General features: G+C 41.9%; 1 protein-coding gene across 7 annotated transcripts in view; it reads right to left on the bottom strand.

The window, feature by feature from the left end:
* The window catches only part of CADPS (calcium dependent secretion activator), a 211,788-nt gene that overhangs the window by 44,253 nt on the left and 149,431 nt on the right, over positions 1 to 18,104 (bottom strand). For all 7 annotated transcript variants that reach the window (XM_061472882.1, XM_061472881.1, XM_061472883.1 and 4 more), the window contains 3 exons: positions 12,180 to 12,286; positions 6,377 to 6,533; positions 5,234 to 5,375 (listed from right to left, as the gene is read on the bottom strand). In XM_061472882.1, the coding sequence (XP_061328866.1) occupies positions 5,234 to 5,375; positions 6,377 to 6,533; positions 12,180 to 12,286 (406 nt within the window). The remainder of the gene's footprint in view (positions 1 to 5,233; positions 5,376 to 6,376; positions 6,534 to 12,179; positions 12,287 to 18,104) is intronic.

The raw sequence follows: 18,104 nt of genomic DNA on the forward strand, positions 1-18,104 counted from the left end.
AGATCTCTCTCAGTTCCCTGGATTACATTAGTTACTGTACAGGCAGCATTATCTGAACTCTTTGAAAAACTACCAAACTACACACTATGTCTTTTAAGGCATATTTAAATCTTAGCAACTTCTTTGAGTCACATTTTGAACTCCATTTCTTACTGAAAAATTTATATATCAAACCCCAAAGAAATGGAATTGAGCTGGCTATACTTAATAAATGGTTCCTAATGCAACAGAAGGTTTGAACCACATCTCTGCAAGAGCTCAGGTTGTCATTGGTGGCAAGTATTAGGGAATAGACTTTATCCTTGTTCTTCCCTTGTGCATAAAATCCCTTGTTGGAGAAGAAATCCACAATCCAAAGTCTCTTTCTAGTGGAAAAAAAAAAAAAAAAAGTCTGTTCGTATTTTCTTTTGTTTCTATGATTCTTAATAAATCTGGCTTCATGTTATCTGCTTGTTCTCTTTGTTAGGCAGTAAGCAGATATGAGAATTTACTAACGCAACAAAGCTGTCTATTGTTTCCATTCATACTGTATCTGCTATTAAGATGACATGATTATTGAATGAGACACAGACTCCATAGTGATTGAGAGAGTGTTAAATCTTCAGAAATGGCAGTGCATGTGGTTAGATACTGATATGGAATAAATAAAGAAATAGCGAGAGGTGGACAACATATAAATGTATAAGGAAAAGCAACTTAAATAACTTAGCCAGATGGTAAATACATAAATCAGAGGACCTTTGGTTTTAATATTAAAATTCAAGAAGTGACAGTGTTATATTAATAAAAACACTGTATTAATAAAATATGACTTCTAGAGTAAACAGTATACTATATTCACACGGAAACATATTTCTTTTATACAACACATTATTTTGCTGATGCAAGGATATGTTGCAAGAATAAGTTAGTACTCTTAAAACAAAACAAAACAGCAAAATAATGGAGTATATTATGTTAACATACAGTAACTAATTTTAAAAATATTCTCCTGAATTGACATGCACAGTTTTGCAGGTTCAACTGCTCTAATTATCTGACTAACAGTTGCAGTGAGACCTGTAAAAAATGATTAATATTATCAACAAATGTTCCAGCCTACAGTTGCTCAGACCATAAAACTACAGGTCCAAGATGAGAAACTGTTTCTAGAAGCCAGCCATGCCTATTTAATATAGATGGCTAAATATAATCTCAGCCATCAGGCAGGGAATGTGGGCATTTGCATCAACAAGATGAGGGCTGTCTGATTTAAGACGACTCAGCTGCAGGACTGGATCCTGATACATTCGATACAAGATGCACACTGGAGCTTGTTTTCTTGGCTTCTTCTGATTCACCGTCATTTGTGTCTGTTAGCTGCGTAAATGGTGTTCACCTGTACTGTCTGCTGGGAAATTCTCAGCACAAACAGACTGGCAACATACCCCTGGACAACATTCCAATGCTCACACTGTACTGGAGCACTGATCACGGAAAACGTCCAGTTGCATGGGGGCTGCTCCTGTATAGCTGCCCTAGTCTGAAAGGAGGGCAGAAAAATCACAGTATTTTCACTGAGTTGTCTCCTGGTTTCAGAATAGAGCTAAATGAGACCCTTGCCCATACTGAAATGCTCAGTTCCTACAGGATGCCTGAAATGATTTAGTGATGGGAGACGCAAGCGCCTGTCTCTCCCATCACTATAAACACAACCTTGCTGCCTAGGCAGAGCAAATGCTCAAGAGCAAATCTTTTTCACAAAAGCCTTGATGTGAAGCAAAGAGCTTGATAGTGAAGTAGGCAGTCAAATCTGTGATCTTCCTGTGACTGACACCCAGAATAGTAACAAAAATACTCATTTTCACTACAACGGTGCTTCTGTTAAGGGGAAACATTTTTCACGAGCATTTTGTAGTAGTACAACCTTATAAAGTGATTAGTAAAACCATACTGTTCAAGTTCTAACATTTATATTAATGATACATTTATAAATAGTTTGCAAAGGGTTAGTGAGCAATTAATGGATGCTAAAGCCAGGACTACAGTGCGGTAGAGACAGCCACAGGTCAATGAGTAACGTCCTAGTCAAGCGAATGAAACTGGTTGTCATTGCACCGGCTTTAGCATTTGCTCAGAAAGATCTTTCAACACAGACACACACACAGAGACACACACACACACGTACGTGTCTGCTGGCTGCAAGATAAATCAGCGTTCTCTGAGAAGCTAGCACGAAAAAAACCCCATTGCAAACCCTACTTTTCCAAGACCTCTCAACTCACCAGAGAACAGACCTACTCTGTATCCTCCGTATTTGGATGACTGTGCGAAGGACAAGTGTTCCACATTTCTCTGCGTGGATTCATACAAGCACACCAGCTGCTCTAGCTATAGGGCACGGACCCCCTGCAAATTCAGCAGCTCTGCAGAGGCAGATTACATAGCCCTCATGAGCACATTACATTGATGATTCTTCCCCCCATGTTTTCAATACTCAACAGTATCTCTCTCTCTGTTCGTGATTTCTATACCTAACTCCTCGTAGCATAAGGTGCAGAGTATTCAGCAATGAAAATAGAAGAAATATATGCTCACAAACTGCCATCTGGTCAGGTTATGAAGGGCTACATATTTCAGCCTTGATTGCAAGCATGAGCACAGAGAAACCCTTTCAAAAGACTCTATGTTGTGGAATAATTTCTTGGTTAACAGGAGATAATGAGATTTCCTTCTCATAATCCACTGTAGAGATGCAAAGCAGGACAACAGTAAGCTTGGAGGAATGGATAGCCACAATGATCTATCTTTTCTATCCAACATGAAGGTCTCTCTTCCAAGCGGAGGAAAGCCATGGGAAAACATACTGCAGTGTTTTCGAATTCCCAAAAAGCTCTGCTGGAGAGGTGGCAATGGAAGTCCATGACTTGGACGGGAATTGGCTGGTCCAAACTAATTGAGAATATATGGTCAGAAATTCAACTGTGCGGCAGTATGGATATGTAGGGGAGAAGGCAGTAGATGCAGGAGTACATCAAACAAAGTCAGTCTCTGATCTGAGTTCTTCTGCAAGTTCACTGTCTATCAGTCTAAAAGGAGCAGGTGGTCTGCCCAGGAGGCAAAAGATGAAGATGCCTTCACATTTAGTTCTGAGCAGCCCATCAAAAGTGTCACAAGATCCTAGGAATGACACCCCTCTTCGCCCTCACACTCCTGTATGTGCCACCCTCTGTGCATTCACTGGTGCCTTCCTTCACCTACTCACATCACCTTAAGCTAGCATTTGCAGCTCACATTTGTGTGTGCAAGGCACAAGAACAAAGCACCAGGTAGTGAAAAAAACCCCTGAGTACATATTTTCACCAGATAGACACAGGCTTCTGTGAAAAGCACCCACTTTCCTGCTGGAAGAAATCTTTTAAATACCTAAGTCTGTAAGACAGATAGTCCAACCGGGGCTTCGGCTTGAAAATGCGATGCTCAAAGCACTCTGTGATTGGAACTCCAGAAGGGAATAACCATTGCAAGAGAATGAAGAAAAGATCTTTGATAACTATCAAAGATAACTTGAAAATTAAAGATAATGGCATGCCCAGGGACAAGGCATTTTGACAGGCAAATACCACAGCCAAGAGCCTATAGACATCTATAGTTAAGCCACTGAAGTCATTAAAAGCCAAATTGACGTCAGCATCTGACAAAAGAAAAAAGCAGAAGGAATTGCTTATTGACTGTTTGATGGAGATAGACACATACCTAGAGTTAACTCCCTCTGTTTCATAAGAGACAAGTTAATACAAACATATTCGTTACTGAAGCAGAGCTCTGAAACTAAAGTTAATGCTAACTTCGAAGTGCAATTCAGCTTGAAGGAGTGGCTGTAAAAATGGCATTCTCCTACTCGAAAGATCTATTTCTTGTATGTTTTCTGGGTCACATCTGCTTATTTGAAACAAGATTTTTTAGGATTTTTAATCCTGTTAGCCTGCAGGCCAAAGACAGCAAATGGAAAGTGAGAGAGGCTCCTGAATGCCAGCCACTTAACCCCACTCAAAACAGAGGGGATGATCAGGTGTCAAGAAAAAGCCTGAGATTTGGCAGGCAGAATCCTTACGGATGCTGAGGATGCACAAGAAAGAAAAGAAAAAACCTGGGTACTCAGACTCCAGGTTGCATATGGGAGGCTGGCTGCTGAACAAAATCTCTTTTCCTTGTAAACGGAACATATTTGGTGTGAAAAGCCCTGAAAGACCACACGTTCTTTTATGCAGCAACCTCTGAGAGTACAGTGCCACTTAACTTTGCCTAGAGAAACCCCCAAAAAGCAAGGAAAACAGTCTCTCCAGAGGTCGCCCGGTTCCAATCCCTTGTCTGAGGCACCACCAGACTCATGCTGTTTGCAAAAGGTTGATCTTTCCCTTTTAATACCTCTAGTAGAAGGAGAAGTCAGTCCTTTTCCCTCATGGATCTGACTTGGCTTTTAAGAGCAAGTATGACAGGGTTCAGCAATGTTTCAAAACCCGTGAAATAACAACAGTAATACAAAGCACACGCCACAGTTTTATTATTCACCAGCTCTTGAGTTCAATTTGGGTTTCTCTCAGGCTGCTGGTTTCTTGCTGGTAAATTCCTAGTTCTCCAAATGTAGTAACTGATTCTGCTTGGATCATCTCGCCCATGTCACACTATGGTTTCTGCATGCCTAATCCTACAGGCAAGTGAGCTGGGACCTGGCAGAACTGTCCTGGGATATGGGATACGTGCAGCCATCAGCCATGGGGCTGATGTGAGAAGCACAATGCTGCACTACCCTCCATGGGGTGGGTGGAAAAAACGAATGTTGAGAAGAATAAGTACAGCAATGACTCACACAGGTTATAGGGCTGGACTGAACACAGTGAAGCAAGGAGGTTTTGTTCTGAAAAGGAGCTATTTGAATTCAAAAGCAGCATTGGAAAAGGCCCTTTGGAACGGGATCCAAAAAGCCACGCCAGCTAAGAAGGCTTTTACATTTTCATGCTTCCCTGTCCAAAGGCACATGGTTCAAACTGAGCAATGCATTTCAAAAAGCCAATACCATTTCCCTCTTTAACTTGAAAACCCTGAAGAGATCAGGCCTTCTATTTTTAGCATTAAACTAAAAAAATCTACAGCACTGTCTACATGTCCAGTTTAATGTTTGCTAATTCATCTCTGTATGAATCTCCATCCATTTGCACCCAAATTCCAATTGTATCAAAGGAGGTTTCCTTACTTTACTGGCTCCCATGACTCCCGCTCAAAGCCCCTGTGAATTGACTGTGCAATTGAGGACTCCATCAGATCGACATATCTAACAACAAGTGGAGCAAACAGGTCTTGGAGGTGTTTGTGGAATTTTCCATTGCACAAATTATCTAGAATAGATAAATAAAAGTATAGTAAGACACTACTGTTACTAAAACCTCTGTAAGAAACCACAGTGTGGCACTTCATTACACAACGAATTTGTCAGCAAACAGGAAGAAACTTCAAGAACATAACAGGAGCCGGCATCAGGCACCAGTGCTCATGACAAAGACGGCAGGAATGGCTTCTTACTCCAAACAAATGAACAGACAACAAACCTTCTTTTCCATTAATGGCAAACTTACATATATAGTATTACTTCCTGTGAATAAAATGGATGTAAGAAAAACAGCATGGCAAACATTCTGGCTTTAGCAGGTAGGAGAATCATTTCTTCTTCGGTTACTCACTAACATGATGCTCTCTGAGGATCAGTCCCTGCCTTTTTCATGTGGTCTTAGAAAGCTGATTGGACACTGGTCTGGGATCTAACTGATGGCAATGCCAATTCTGCCACCAGCTCCCTGGGGAATGGTTGGACCAGCTGGAAAGTGCCAAATCCTCACAGCTTTTAAAGGCATGGGCACATGTGCTTTGGAAAAGAGCCTCTGCTTTGGAGAAGAGCCTTATTTCACAAAGCACTACTCTCCTGAACTGCTCCTGTGTCTATTTACTGTAATACTTTCCTCCCTTCAATAAAATCTTTTAAAGCAGGGACTGTTTTACTCCATGTTAAATAAATGCAGTACACACATATAAAACGCTACACACATTTAATGACAGTGAGAGAGTACTTAATTCCCTGCTTATCAGGCAGCCATTACCTTGACTTGAGAAGATGAAGCAAAATAAAAGTTCAACTTCTCACCTTTGACTGAGGCATTTAAGGGGTGTCTGTGTGCTTTTTTCTAATGAGAATGGAACAAAATCAAGCTGGTGCTAAAAGAATATGTACAGTAAACCTCTACCCATCTCAGTCCTCCTTGCAGTACGGAGAGGCTGAAAGTATTATCAGTAACCTGAGCAGCCCACTGAAAAAGAAATGACCAAAATACAATGCAATACATACAGTCACTACGGAGGGAATCGTTTAGGAGCTGAAAGAGCGGAAAGCTGTCCCAGGTGTCTGGGGGTTGCACCTCTAACGCAGCATCCATATCCACTGCAAACAGTGACAGGAAGGTCTCCGCGTGCTCAACCATTAGGTCTGACCACCAAGCAAAGGCCTTCAGAGTTGGTAGAAAAAGGTAATAAAGAAGAATGTTACTTTTAATAAAGCACAGAAAAAGACATTAGGCCACATATCTCACCAAAAATCCCAGGGAAACTACCTTTATTGTAAAGAGAACAGTGCTTTAATGTGCTAGCCTGCACAGACATTGCTAATCACAGCAATTAGGCACTGCTATTTTAATATGAAGGTTTCTTGTAGAGGATCTATTTAGAGCTCCACTGTAAAGGCATGCCACTATAATGTGGCAGAGGAGGTTTTGCCTGTTCAATTTACAATAAATGACTTTTGTTCATCTTTATGTTAATTATCAGGAAAAAAATCAAGTAATTCTTATTTGAAAGTACAGAAATTTGGGAGTTTCTTCACCATGCTTGTGGGTTTTCTGCTGTGTTTTTCAACAGTTCAAATTTTATTTGGATTCACTACTTCCATTTATCTTTAACAGCTAGATACCTAAGACATTAAAATCTGCCCTAAATCACTCACACTCTCCTTTAAGAGATACTTCAAACATCACCAGTAGGAGTTTTTGCAGCACTGTTCATTTTACATGGTTAGCTCTACACACCCATAGAAACATACTGCCACCTTCATAATGCTACTGATTAGGAAACCAATTACAAAGCTCTATTATCAACATGCCAAGATAAAACAAAAAAATATCTACTGCAAGCCTGTAATTTCACAGAGGCAGAAAAAAATAGATCTAAACTTGAAAACCAAAAAATATCAGTGAAGTAACTCATTCTCATGCACAGGGGTCCTTCAAATTCGCTGTATGGGCTCTCTGACGTTGACATTCACATCATACATGGCTCAGATGTGAATGCTGCGAACGCATGCATGCGTGTTTAGTAATCACTTCTGGCTGGGAACATGCAATATGAGAAGTGCTGTCGGTAGGACCATGTGCTGTCATTTTGGAGTGATAGGAAATTACTCAGTGACTTAAAGGATCTAAGAATCAGCTTTCCAGCACTTTGCAAGAAACAGAAACCTCTAGCATAGGCACAACACTGGAGAGAAAATGGAAAAGACTGGGAATAGGTGAATGAGGTCAAAGAGGAATTGCCAGTCAGGAACGGGGATTTTTTGCAGATTTCAGCAGACACGAATAAGCAGAATGGACTTCCACTTTCTCAGGGGTCAGCTTTGATTCTGATGAACGGCACTGATGTGCAGAGTATAAATCCAGCTGCTGGTGCATTTGGCCATGGAGAGGGAGAAGTGCCCAAAAACTAGGCTACTGCCATGGAACCCTTTAATTCTTCCTAATTTGGCCTGACTTTTCAGCTGATATTGGCAGGGGTCTTTGCAGATATTTCCACTCCTTCATTCCCTTAAAACATAAAGCAGACTGACATTGCCCTGCTGTTATTCCACGAGTTGATATAAAACTGGTGTGAAGACATGGATAGATTGGATGTGGCACTGGGCATTATGTGCCCAGAGCATATCCAAGACATAAAATAACAAAATAACTGGTTAATGCCCAAATAATTTAGATATTGGGCTCGTCCTTCCATGGAGGTGAAGAGGTAGATGAGATGGGCTGTGCCATGAAGGCGCAACTTCAGCATGCCCTGGGGCAGGCTGGGCAAATGCCATGCCCAGAGCAGCAACACCAGCAGGTTATGGTGTCCCTGTGGTCATGGCACGGGGACAAGGTGGCTACGCTGGGCTCCTTCATCTGTAAACTGTCTCCAGCCCCATGCACATGGAGGAACCTGATTCTGAGGAAGCCTGTTAATACTGCAGCAACTCCTGCCCTGTGGTGCTTGCAAAACTCGGAGGCAATGGTGATGGTGGCTCTGGGTGTTTGTAGAGTCAGGGAGCATGGATGGCTAAGCATGAGTTGTGATGCTCTTCAGCTCTTCCTCACACGTTTGGTGCTGGTGTCCAACCAAGTGCATGGACGGGTGCCTAGGAACATGGCACTTGGAGGCATCAAACTGCTGAGAAACCATCCAGGAACCAAAACATCAAGACCCACATCTGCTCCTGATGCCTGCTCAAACCATTTCCCCAAAGTGCAGGTGGGAAATGAGTGGATGTCGAGCAATGGGGCTGTGGAGGGTCTTCTTAAATCATCAGTGCTCATCTGGTTTTGAAGGAGGATGCCGGAGCTGTCCTTGCTTTGAGGTGGTTTCTCTGGCTGTGCCTCTGCCTGCCAAGAGCCCACCATGCTGTCACCCCATCAAAGACTGCCCACAAGTCTATGGGCAAAGAGTGGTCTCTATGAAGGACCAATGGCCGCCAGCATCTTTTGGGAGGGGAAAAAAACATTTTCTGCAACAAATATCAACATAAAATTCCAGAGTCCTGCAGTAAAAACCTGCTTCCATGCAAAAGGAAAAAGAAAGCTATTTTTAAAAGAACTTATGAAGAAAAACATGTGATCATTTATGGAGAAAAAAAAATATGCCCAAACCAGTCACACTTTCCTTTTTGCTGCAAAAGTCAAATTTTAGCTCTGTAGGTACTTAATTTATTTCAGGATCCTCAACCTTCTCCTGCCTATTCTCAGTGAACAGGACCTTCTTGCTCAGGTAACACCATATTTGAAAAACCTCCTTCAAGATGGTAACGTTTCATTTATTTACCATCTACTTACCTGCTTTGTTTAAAACACAGTGTGAAGGAGGGGTAAAAAGTGTGCTTTCTAGCCAAACACACCTATTATTGTATATTTTACACATGGATACACATGTATATATGTATGACCTCAAGAAGTTAAAATACATATATACATATACACATACGTATACATAGAGAGAGAAAACACACGTTTAAAAATAGGTGAATGGCATTGTCTCTGGCATTTGTCATCAGTCATCCAGAGGGAGAGAAAGGGAACTAGGAGACATCTGATGGGAGAGATGACACAATGACAGAGACCTCTCGCTCTCACAGATTACAGACATAGGCACACGGTTTCTGCTGCGTTTCTGCCTGCGCTGGTTTGCTTCCTTCTAATGGGTAAGACAAACCTAACTGATTGACATGGTACTTTGTAATGGGTTTCGAATGTCTTCTGTGCTCTGAGTATTATTTTCTGGGTTCTCATCATATCTCTTATATCATCTACCTGGATGTGCATGTGGGGAAAAAAAGGCACATTTTAACTGCAAAAACTGCCTGATTTCAGTAAAGGAAGGCATTTCTTTAGTAAGCACTGCAAATTAGTTTTCTGCTGAACACCCAGAGTAGACCACAGAGTTGGACCTTGCAGGTTGAACCTTCTCCAGGTGAACAGACAACACGTCGAAAAAAAGATCACCAGGAATAATTTGGGGAAAACCCAACACCTCAGTGCACCATCTCAGCAGTTCTCACTGCACAGTGAGAGCACGATGTGGCTACAATGCATAACAAAAATGAGTGATAAACCACCCAGCCTCTTCTCTCTCTTCCTTTGGGAGCAATTCAAAGTGTGCAGAGAGCTGGCCAGCTGCCTGCACCCTGATGAAATGCCACAGATACGCTCAGGACAGGGATTCAATAACATACCGACAGCGTATCGGGCTTCTGGAGAGAGATGAATTTCACCCAGGTCACCATTCAGAACAAGGGACCGGCATGCCTCCTATCCGTGTTGGCATTAGCCTTCTGTCTCTAATCAAATCCCTGTGACACAAAAGATGCTGGAGAACAGTTCTGAGTCTTCCTCCTGGTGAGGATCTTGGTGACGTGGCTGGCTGAACGCGACCGGCCCTGTACCTGCTTCCTTCACAAGTCTGCTATTTCCTAAATAACCCGTGATTTAAAAGCAGCTCCTTCCTGGCTGGTTGTACATCCAGCCTGTGCTGGTGAGGAGCGGAATAAAACACTCGTTATCCTTGGACAGGTTGTCATATTTCAGCTGCAAGCTCTTGAACATTCCTGAGCTTTTGTAAAGATGAAGTTTATTTCACTCTTCACCCCGTATATTCTCTCTCTACATATAAATACTGTATATCCAGTACAAGGCACATACAGACAAAACCAGAGGAAGACCACTACCATTCTAGGCACTCATGTAGTATTTAGTCCACCTCCACCACAGTGTACTAGAGGTTGGGTGAATGCAAAACGACAGAGGTAACAACAGGCTGAGGAGAGAGTCCAGGCAGGTAGGGTTGTGTTGGGATGTAACTGCAGCGCTCGTAAAATATACCCATTGCTACATGCATGGACTGCTATGCCACATTTACCCTCCTGTGTCGGGCTACCAGCTCCGCAAGCAGCCGACTCGAAGTTGCTGTTACATTCCTCGGTCAAAGTTACGGAAGCGAGGGCAACCCGGGTAAAATCCCAGTAGGAAAACATGGCACTGAGAGGGCATGCACGAAATATGACAGGAGTGACTCGTTTCATTCGGTTTAGTCACATACCTCTTTCCCCTGCCAGGATCATCCAAGATTGAATGAACAGTAGAAAAACAGGGAGGAAATTTAAATATGCAATCAAGCATTAGTTGGGTGTTGTGGATTGTTGTGTATTATCAATAAGTTAAATTATACTGCAAATTTAATATACACTGGAATGATTTTTAGGTGATTTTGAAATTATTTATCAAATGCTCTTAATGCAAAATATAGTGAGTATATATATATATATCAATGGGAAGGAAAAGAGAAAATAGTGAATGAGTGTTACATTACCTACAGTCATAAACAATAACTGTTCACTCTGAATGTTAAAACTATCAACTTTTCAATATGCATCCAAGAGCACCAGATTTAGAGAGAACTCAGGGCTGAATCCTGCAAATACTTACATGGGTACACAACGTCACTTGCTCGGGCAGAAATATCCCAACGTGATGAGAACGGGACTACAGCCAGCAATGTCAGCTGCCTGTGGGGTCAAGTGTTTCCAGGATCAAGCCTCAAGATTTTCTGGTCTATATTTGACTATGACATGGTTTCAGTGGGTTTAAAACAGGAATCTTTCTGTTAAAGTGCTTTGAAGAGTAAAGAGTAGTTGCATAAGGCCTTAGATAACCCAAATAATGAGTAACAGAATAATCCATCCTAACCTCCGTGACTAGTAATTGAGGTATTCCCAATAAGCCAAGGCAGAAGAGGCCAACAAGAAACCAGGTGAGTTAGTCACATACTGCAGGAGCCCAGGGGAAGCCCTGGAAACAACCTGAATGCTCGTAAAGGGACAAAAAAGAACTGTTTTGTTTTGTGGTGGTTTTCCTTGCTCCAGCTTTGGACAGCAGGAGCCGTAAGCTGCTGCAGGGACCCCGCTAATGCTGTCTGGAGGCACAAATACAAGGGCATTACTTGGAAATACGACCTTTTGGAAAAACGGACAGGCTTGCTCCTGTATGTAGTTGGTGGTGAGTATATTTGGCCATATCCGTCTCCTGCTGGCGCTGTATGAAAGGCTGCAGACTGACACAAAGAGCAGAACCGAATTCGTTCCTCCTTCAGCCCTCCCTCCCCTCTGCAAGAGCCATCCTCCTGACCTGTCACTTTGCCTGCATCGCGCTCGAGCACCATTACTTAAGAATACTTTTGGCTTTTCAAGAGCATAACCCAGCACCAGTTGGGAAGACATCACACAGATATGCAAAGCTCCCTGCGAGCCGCTGGAGCCCCCTGCAGACCCGAGGGGGAACACGACCTCGCAGGGCACCGCTGCTCACCTCCGCATGGTGTTCTTCGTTTTGCTGTAGGACTTCAATTACCAATTCTGCCAGACGTATTGTATCTTCTAACTTTTTAGCTGGTGTGACTAACCGGCCTACATTCTCTGTAGTACAAGAACTCGAATTAAAAGGGAGGTAGAAAGAAAAGCTAGACGTACAGTAAAGTTATTTTAGAGTTTTTTTTAAAAAAAGAATAAATATAATCCCACAATATTCTATAGCTTTAAAGATCTTTTCATGCATATGTTAAATGCTTATATAATTAGTACTGAGCAAACCAGAAAGCCACATTCGTTATTATACTATGAAAATGCAGTGCTCCAGCTCCAAATTTCACAATACTGTCAGAGTTCACTTTATGGTGAGATGGTGGCACTTTATTAGCTCAAATAAGAACATCGCATTCCCTAAAGACAGCATCTGGCCACTAATACACGAACAATATATATCCTTCAGTGTAGATGATGCTATTACAGAAATTACATCTATATGATTTTAAAAGTCTTTTCAGAGGATCAATTCAAACAAATCTGTCCTTTTAATGAATTGCCAGACTTGAGAAATTCAAATGTCACCTGCTACTGAAAGCAAAGATTGCAGGCCTGCCTTGCTCCAGGATTTAACTCTACAAGGGTCAAGGAGTTATGCATGCTGGAGGGAGTGGAAAGTGCTAAATCCCACTAGGAGTTCATAGGTAAGATTCATATGGGAAAAGAGATGCAACTTTACAGCAAAAACCCCGCAAACAAATCAGAGTTTAAATCCTGGAGCTTGGTCTTTAGTTACGTTGAACTATTTTGCAGCATTCTCTGAAGACTTTAAAAAATAATCTAATTACAGTCTTCCAGGTAATTTATGTTATTAACAGTACATTAAACATCTGAGGTGCTAACAGTCTGACTCAAATAATATAGAGAAAATCACATTTCCACTGAACGACAGCTTCTGCAGACCTGGCTGAGTGCAAGCGAGGAGGTTTCTGTGAGCTCACCATGTCTCACTTCCATGAGGTGTCCAAACTCTCCCTGTGATGACTACCCTGAGGAGAAGTGGAGCAGAAGATCTGCTCCCTGGGATGCACCCATGCTGTAGTATGTCATCAAGTTAACTACACATCTGTCCCTCTGATTAATAATCTGGTGCCAATCCCACCACTAGCACAGCTAGGGTGAAGAACAGCATCACACTTTGGTAGCTACACCAGCCAATTAATACCTCTGCATGGATGTATATTTTGGCATTTCCACAATATTGAAGCTAGAAAATTCATAAATGGGTAGCATAACCCAAATAGCCAAATAAATCTGAAATTGGCAGAGTGCATGTCCACAGCACAGCAAAATGCTAGCAGTGCATGCACTGTAGCGTCGTTACTAGCAACCACCCTGGGATTTCCAAAGAGGCCCAGCTAAGCCAGCAGTGTGGGTCATGCTGACTGCTGGCTGGGCATCTCAACTCCAGCCTTCTGCACACACTGCTGTTTTGCTCTGCTCTGCTGGGTCACCCAGGGAAAAATCCCTGCCCTGCTGAAGCATCAGTGCGCTTTGAGGACTTAATTGTCCCCCTCAAAATCTTGCCTGACCCAAGTTTTCCCTGACTACCTGTTCAGGTAACAGATTTCCCATGAAATGGAAACCCATAGTTTTCAGAATGGTAACATTTGGGTGCAAGGGGTACACGGGCTGTTTTTTTTGAGGACCTCTGGCATTGCAGGTGCCCAGCTTGGTTGAGAGATGCACCGTGGTTTATGCCACAGATATGGGCCTTGGGGGTTTCTTCTCTGGTTTTACTTTTGTTTCTTGTATCACTGGAAACAAACAAAGAAAGAAACAAAACCACCCAGGTTCCCCTTAATATACTTAATCGGGCAAATACTGCAATTGGAGAACTGCTGGTTAACTCCTCATTCTTTCTCCTATCCAATCCAGCACCTCACTGGCTACAAGAAGCCAGTACAGGCTTCCTTTTGCAGAATGAGTCCAAAGACACACTCCTTATTAAGCTCTGGCTGTTTCTGCACCTCTGAAGCCAAGGGGAAGCTTTTCCATTGATCAGAGCAGCATCAGGCCCATTCTCATTTGCAACGCTGATCTGCTCTCAAATACAACTAAAAGACAAAAGTGTTAATAAGAACAACTGCTCAGAGATGCTGTCTTTAAAGAAAATATTGATGCTTATACAACTTTGGCAGCCAGCAGATGTCAATCTTAATTTTTTTTCTTCTTATTTTAAATATTTCCCTGGTTAAGTTACTATACATCAGAATATTCTGCTAAGATAGCTGGAGCACTGACAGTTACATGAAACGTATACGATATACTTATCAAACATTTCATCCAACATCATGTAAAGCTCATACATATTTATAGTTTCCATGCAAAATGTTATGCAACAACAATGTTATTTTGTGCTGACGTTGATATTTGAAAATGTTGCATATGTCAGACATTGCTAGACAAAAAAATGTGGACATTTTGAAATAAATGCTACCTCTAAATCTCTGAAACCTACCACATCACGCTAGGTATTTGGTATAAAGCTGCACATGAGAACTAGCTTTCTACTGCTACACAAGCAATCGCTAGACTAGAAAACCACTGAATAAAAGGAAGGAAGACTATTACAGTACTTGGCGGCTGTTTGGCCATGCCTTTGAGCATATGATTTATCATGTTAGTCTGCGTTTGAGGAGATGATGGTGGCCCAGCCGGTGGCTTAGGCTTGGACGGACGGGCTGCTTGGGCATGACGGAGAGAGACACCAAAAGTAAAGAGACAAATGACTTCATAAACAGTGACAAAAAGATGGAAACTTCAAAAGGAACATAAGCAGAAATGATCAAGTACAAATGGCATAAGCTGCTGGGTTTTTGCTTATCGGTACTTGAAATGTTACACGGTAATGACACCATTTGACAACACACATTCTAGAAGTCAGCAGATTCGAACATCCTACAAGACTGTGCAATCAGAAAGCTAAAAATTCAATGCAAGTATGAAACTGCACGTCATGCAGCCATGGAAGGAAACTGAAATAGGTTAATTCCCTCAAAACTCTGAAATCCAGAGAAGGTGTACTAAAAAAGATGACTTGAAGTCAGCGCCCCAATGCTTAGGTACATTTAGCAATAGAATAATGAGCCACAGGAATTAATTGCTTTGCAAATATCAATTACACATTTTAGAATTAAACGTCACTGTTGGTTAAAGGCAGCTATAAAATATTCTTGTGCAATTTAAACATGTAAAAAAATCTGTCACTTAAAAATGTGTGGTTCCTGATCGTTTCCAGCTCATTTAATTATTTTCAACTTGGAATTCTAGTGGCTTTTATATTCTGGGTTGAATCATATATAAAAACTTGCCAGCTCTATCAAATATGTTACTTGCTATTCCAAATGTTAGAATACTGCAATCAGGACTTGACCCATCTGTCATATAGTTTACAATATCAGCATAGGAAAAATTCAAAGAAAATAGCCTTTCCTTTTACATACACTCAGAGAATAAATTATAGGCTGTGAATATATTAACACAATAGTTTCTATTCCATTTAATAACAGTTTTTAGCAGCATTGTGACTATTTTTAATCATGCCATTTGCAAGGAATCTGGCATATTTATCTGGACATTCTATTGCCAAAAGTCCTTGCCATTTTGCTTGCATTTTCCAGTGGGTAAAAAAGAAATCGGTTGGCTTCTGCAAAGTAGATTTCTGATTGCTTTTAATTCTCACAGAATTACAATACTTATCAAAGTATAATAAAGAATATTCGAGTAAACCGTTAAAGAGTATGAGTTAGGCTGGTTCCCCTTTCCATACACAGAGATAGATATACACACATGCATAAACACACATACAACGCATACATGCACACGCGCGCACACACGCACACTCTTTTATTTTGTCTTTTAAGCTGTATAGTGGTTTAATTCAGACTATCAGATTCAAGCTATTGGTTTTTAGCTTTTTTCTTATTGTTGTTGCTGATTTCTGGTAAGAGGAAAAGCAAATCTATTTGTTCATCCCTGGAGTTATCCTGATTCTTGTTCAGTGTTTACCAAGGGTGGCTTTGTCCCCAGAAACAAACCTCTCAGCCTCAAGTGACAAAGATAATTGCTTTTTTGGGGCACTGGCCTAGTGACTTTCACTCTAATTTAAAACATACGCAAGAGTTTAATTTGGCTACTCACTGGTGGCTCCTGAGCTCAACATGTAGAAGTAGAGAGAATATATTCCTGCCCATCACTATGGAAAGCAGTTTGTGCTGAGGTCCCTGTATGGGAAGGGACCATGGGGAGAGGAGATTACACATCTCCTCCCACCCACATCTGACTGCAGGGTGGGAACCCTGGACATCCAGGGAGTCCATTGAGTGTCAATGAGAGATAGCATCAAAGGCAGGGTAAAATCACACCCCAGAACTTCATCCCACTGCACCTCTCAGTGCTGTGACCCTTAAATGTGAAGTCCAGCTCCTGCCTCCCCAGCCCATCAAAAAATAGACCCGAGACTTCATAGACATCCAGACCCCATCGTGTAGAACAGGCTGGACTTGTGCAAGTGTTTTTTTTTTGTCCTAGGGAAAAGTCATTAACAGAGAAGGAAGAGGAGGAAAAAGGGAAGAGATGCAGCAGCACCGGGACTTCATGAATTGCTAGTGCAGCATGTACAGAACAGCTTGGAGGAGGCTCCCGCTGTGCAGTTGTCAGCACAGTGCCCCGGGGTGGCTTTCTGCTTCTCTGGGAGGCCTGTGAGAGATCCCCCCCCAGCGCATTATCCTGCTTCTGGCATCTCCCTACTGCCACCGGTGCTTGATCACAAGCTTCCACAAGGGATTACAGCAGGTTAAGCAACAAACTCTTGATGTAAATCTTATCTGGCCCAATCTGCACAAACATTCAGCTCTTTTATTCATTTAAATATCTTAGACCCAAATCCAGGGCTCTTGCACGATGGCTGCAAAACCACCTGGAGCTGAAGGAGAGGGGAAGAAAAGGTCTGTTCCTTCCTATGGGCACTGAAGGCCTTGTGAAGCCCCAACCCACATTTTCTTTGTTGTCTCTTTATTGCAAGAAATAAGGTCTGCCTAAGAAAGTGATTAATTTCCTCTATAAATTCAAATAGAAATGGGGCTGTGACTGCAACACCCCATAGGCAGTGGAGTTGATGTGTGGGTCTGGGTCCAGGTCTCGGGGATATGCGAAGTCTTTCTCATGGGGTGTCTGGGCTCATGCTCAAAGGAGAAGTGTAAGGCTGGTTTTACGGCACTTGCCAGAGATCAGCTGCAGTGCGCGTGGCAGGTTTTGTTTCACTTTGGCTTTTCTTTCTTCCCTGTTCTTTTCCTCTCTAATGCCTCACCACAGCCAGTTTAGCATCAGAAATGTTCTTGCATTTGCTGCTTACATGTGTCAAATAAATAAGATTTAAACACCTCCAGCATTGAGAGCAGGAGCAGCTTCTTGCTTCCTAACAACCTGACAAAGTGCCTTCCTGGACAAACTTCTGCTAAAGGTTTTTAAGCTTCTGCATGATACTTGCACATAAAATACACACGCAGAAACTTGAATTACTGGGCAAATTATGGGGTTGTGCTTACAATAAGCTTTAGCCTGCAATTATTATAACAGGCATATTAAGAATCTGCGCTACTTCGAGTATTTATATTGCATACAGTTCATTGTGTGTATTTATGGACCGGAAGATCTTCAAACTACGTATTTCTCACTCAGCACCGTGATTTGTGCTAGATGAGCTACTAATGCACCAGCATCAGTGAGAATTACACTTGCAATAGCAGAAGAGTATTACTGACTTCTCGTATTTTTTAAAGCATAACCATTGACTCAATGATTTCTTTATAATAATTAAAAATATACAACCCCTGCCAAAGGCTTTGGTACATAAGCGTTATGTGTGTGC

This window comes from Pezoporus flaviventris, unplaced genomic scaffold (assembly GCF_033815535.1).
Source record: "Pezoporus flaviventris isolate CSIRO_AGI_PZ_B2104156 unplaced genomic scaffold, CSIRO_AGI_Pfla_v1 ptg000073l, whole genome shotgun sequence".
Taxonomy (NCBI): domain Eukaryota; kingdom Metazoa; phylum Chordata; class Aves; order Psittaciformes; family Psittacidae; genus Pezoporus; species Pezoporus flaviventris.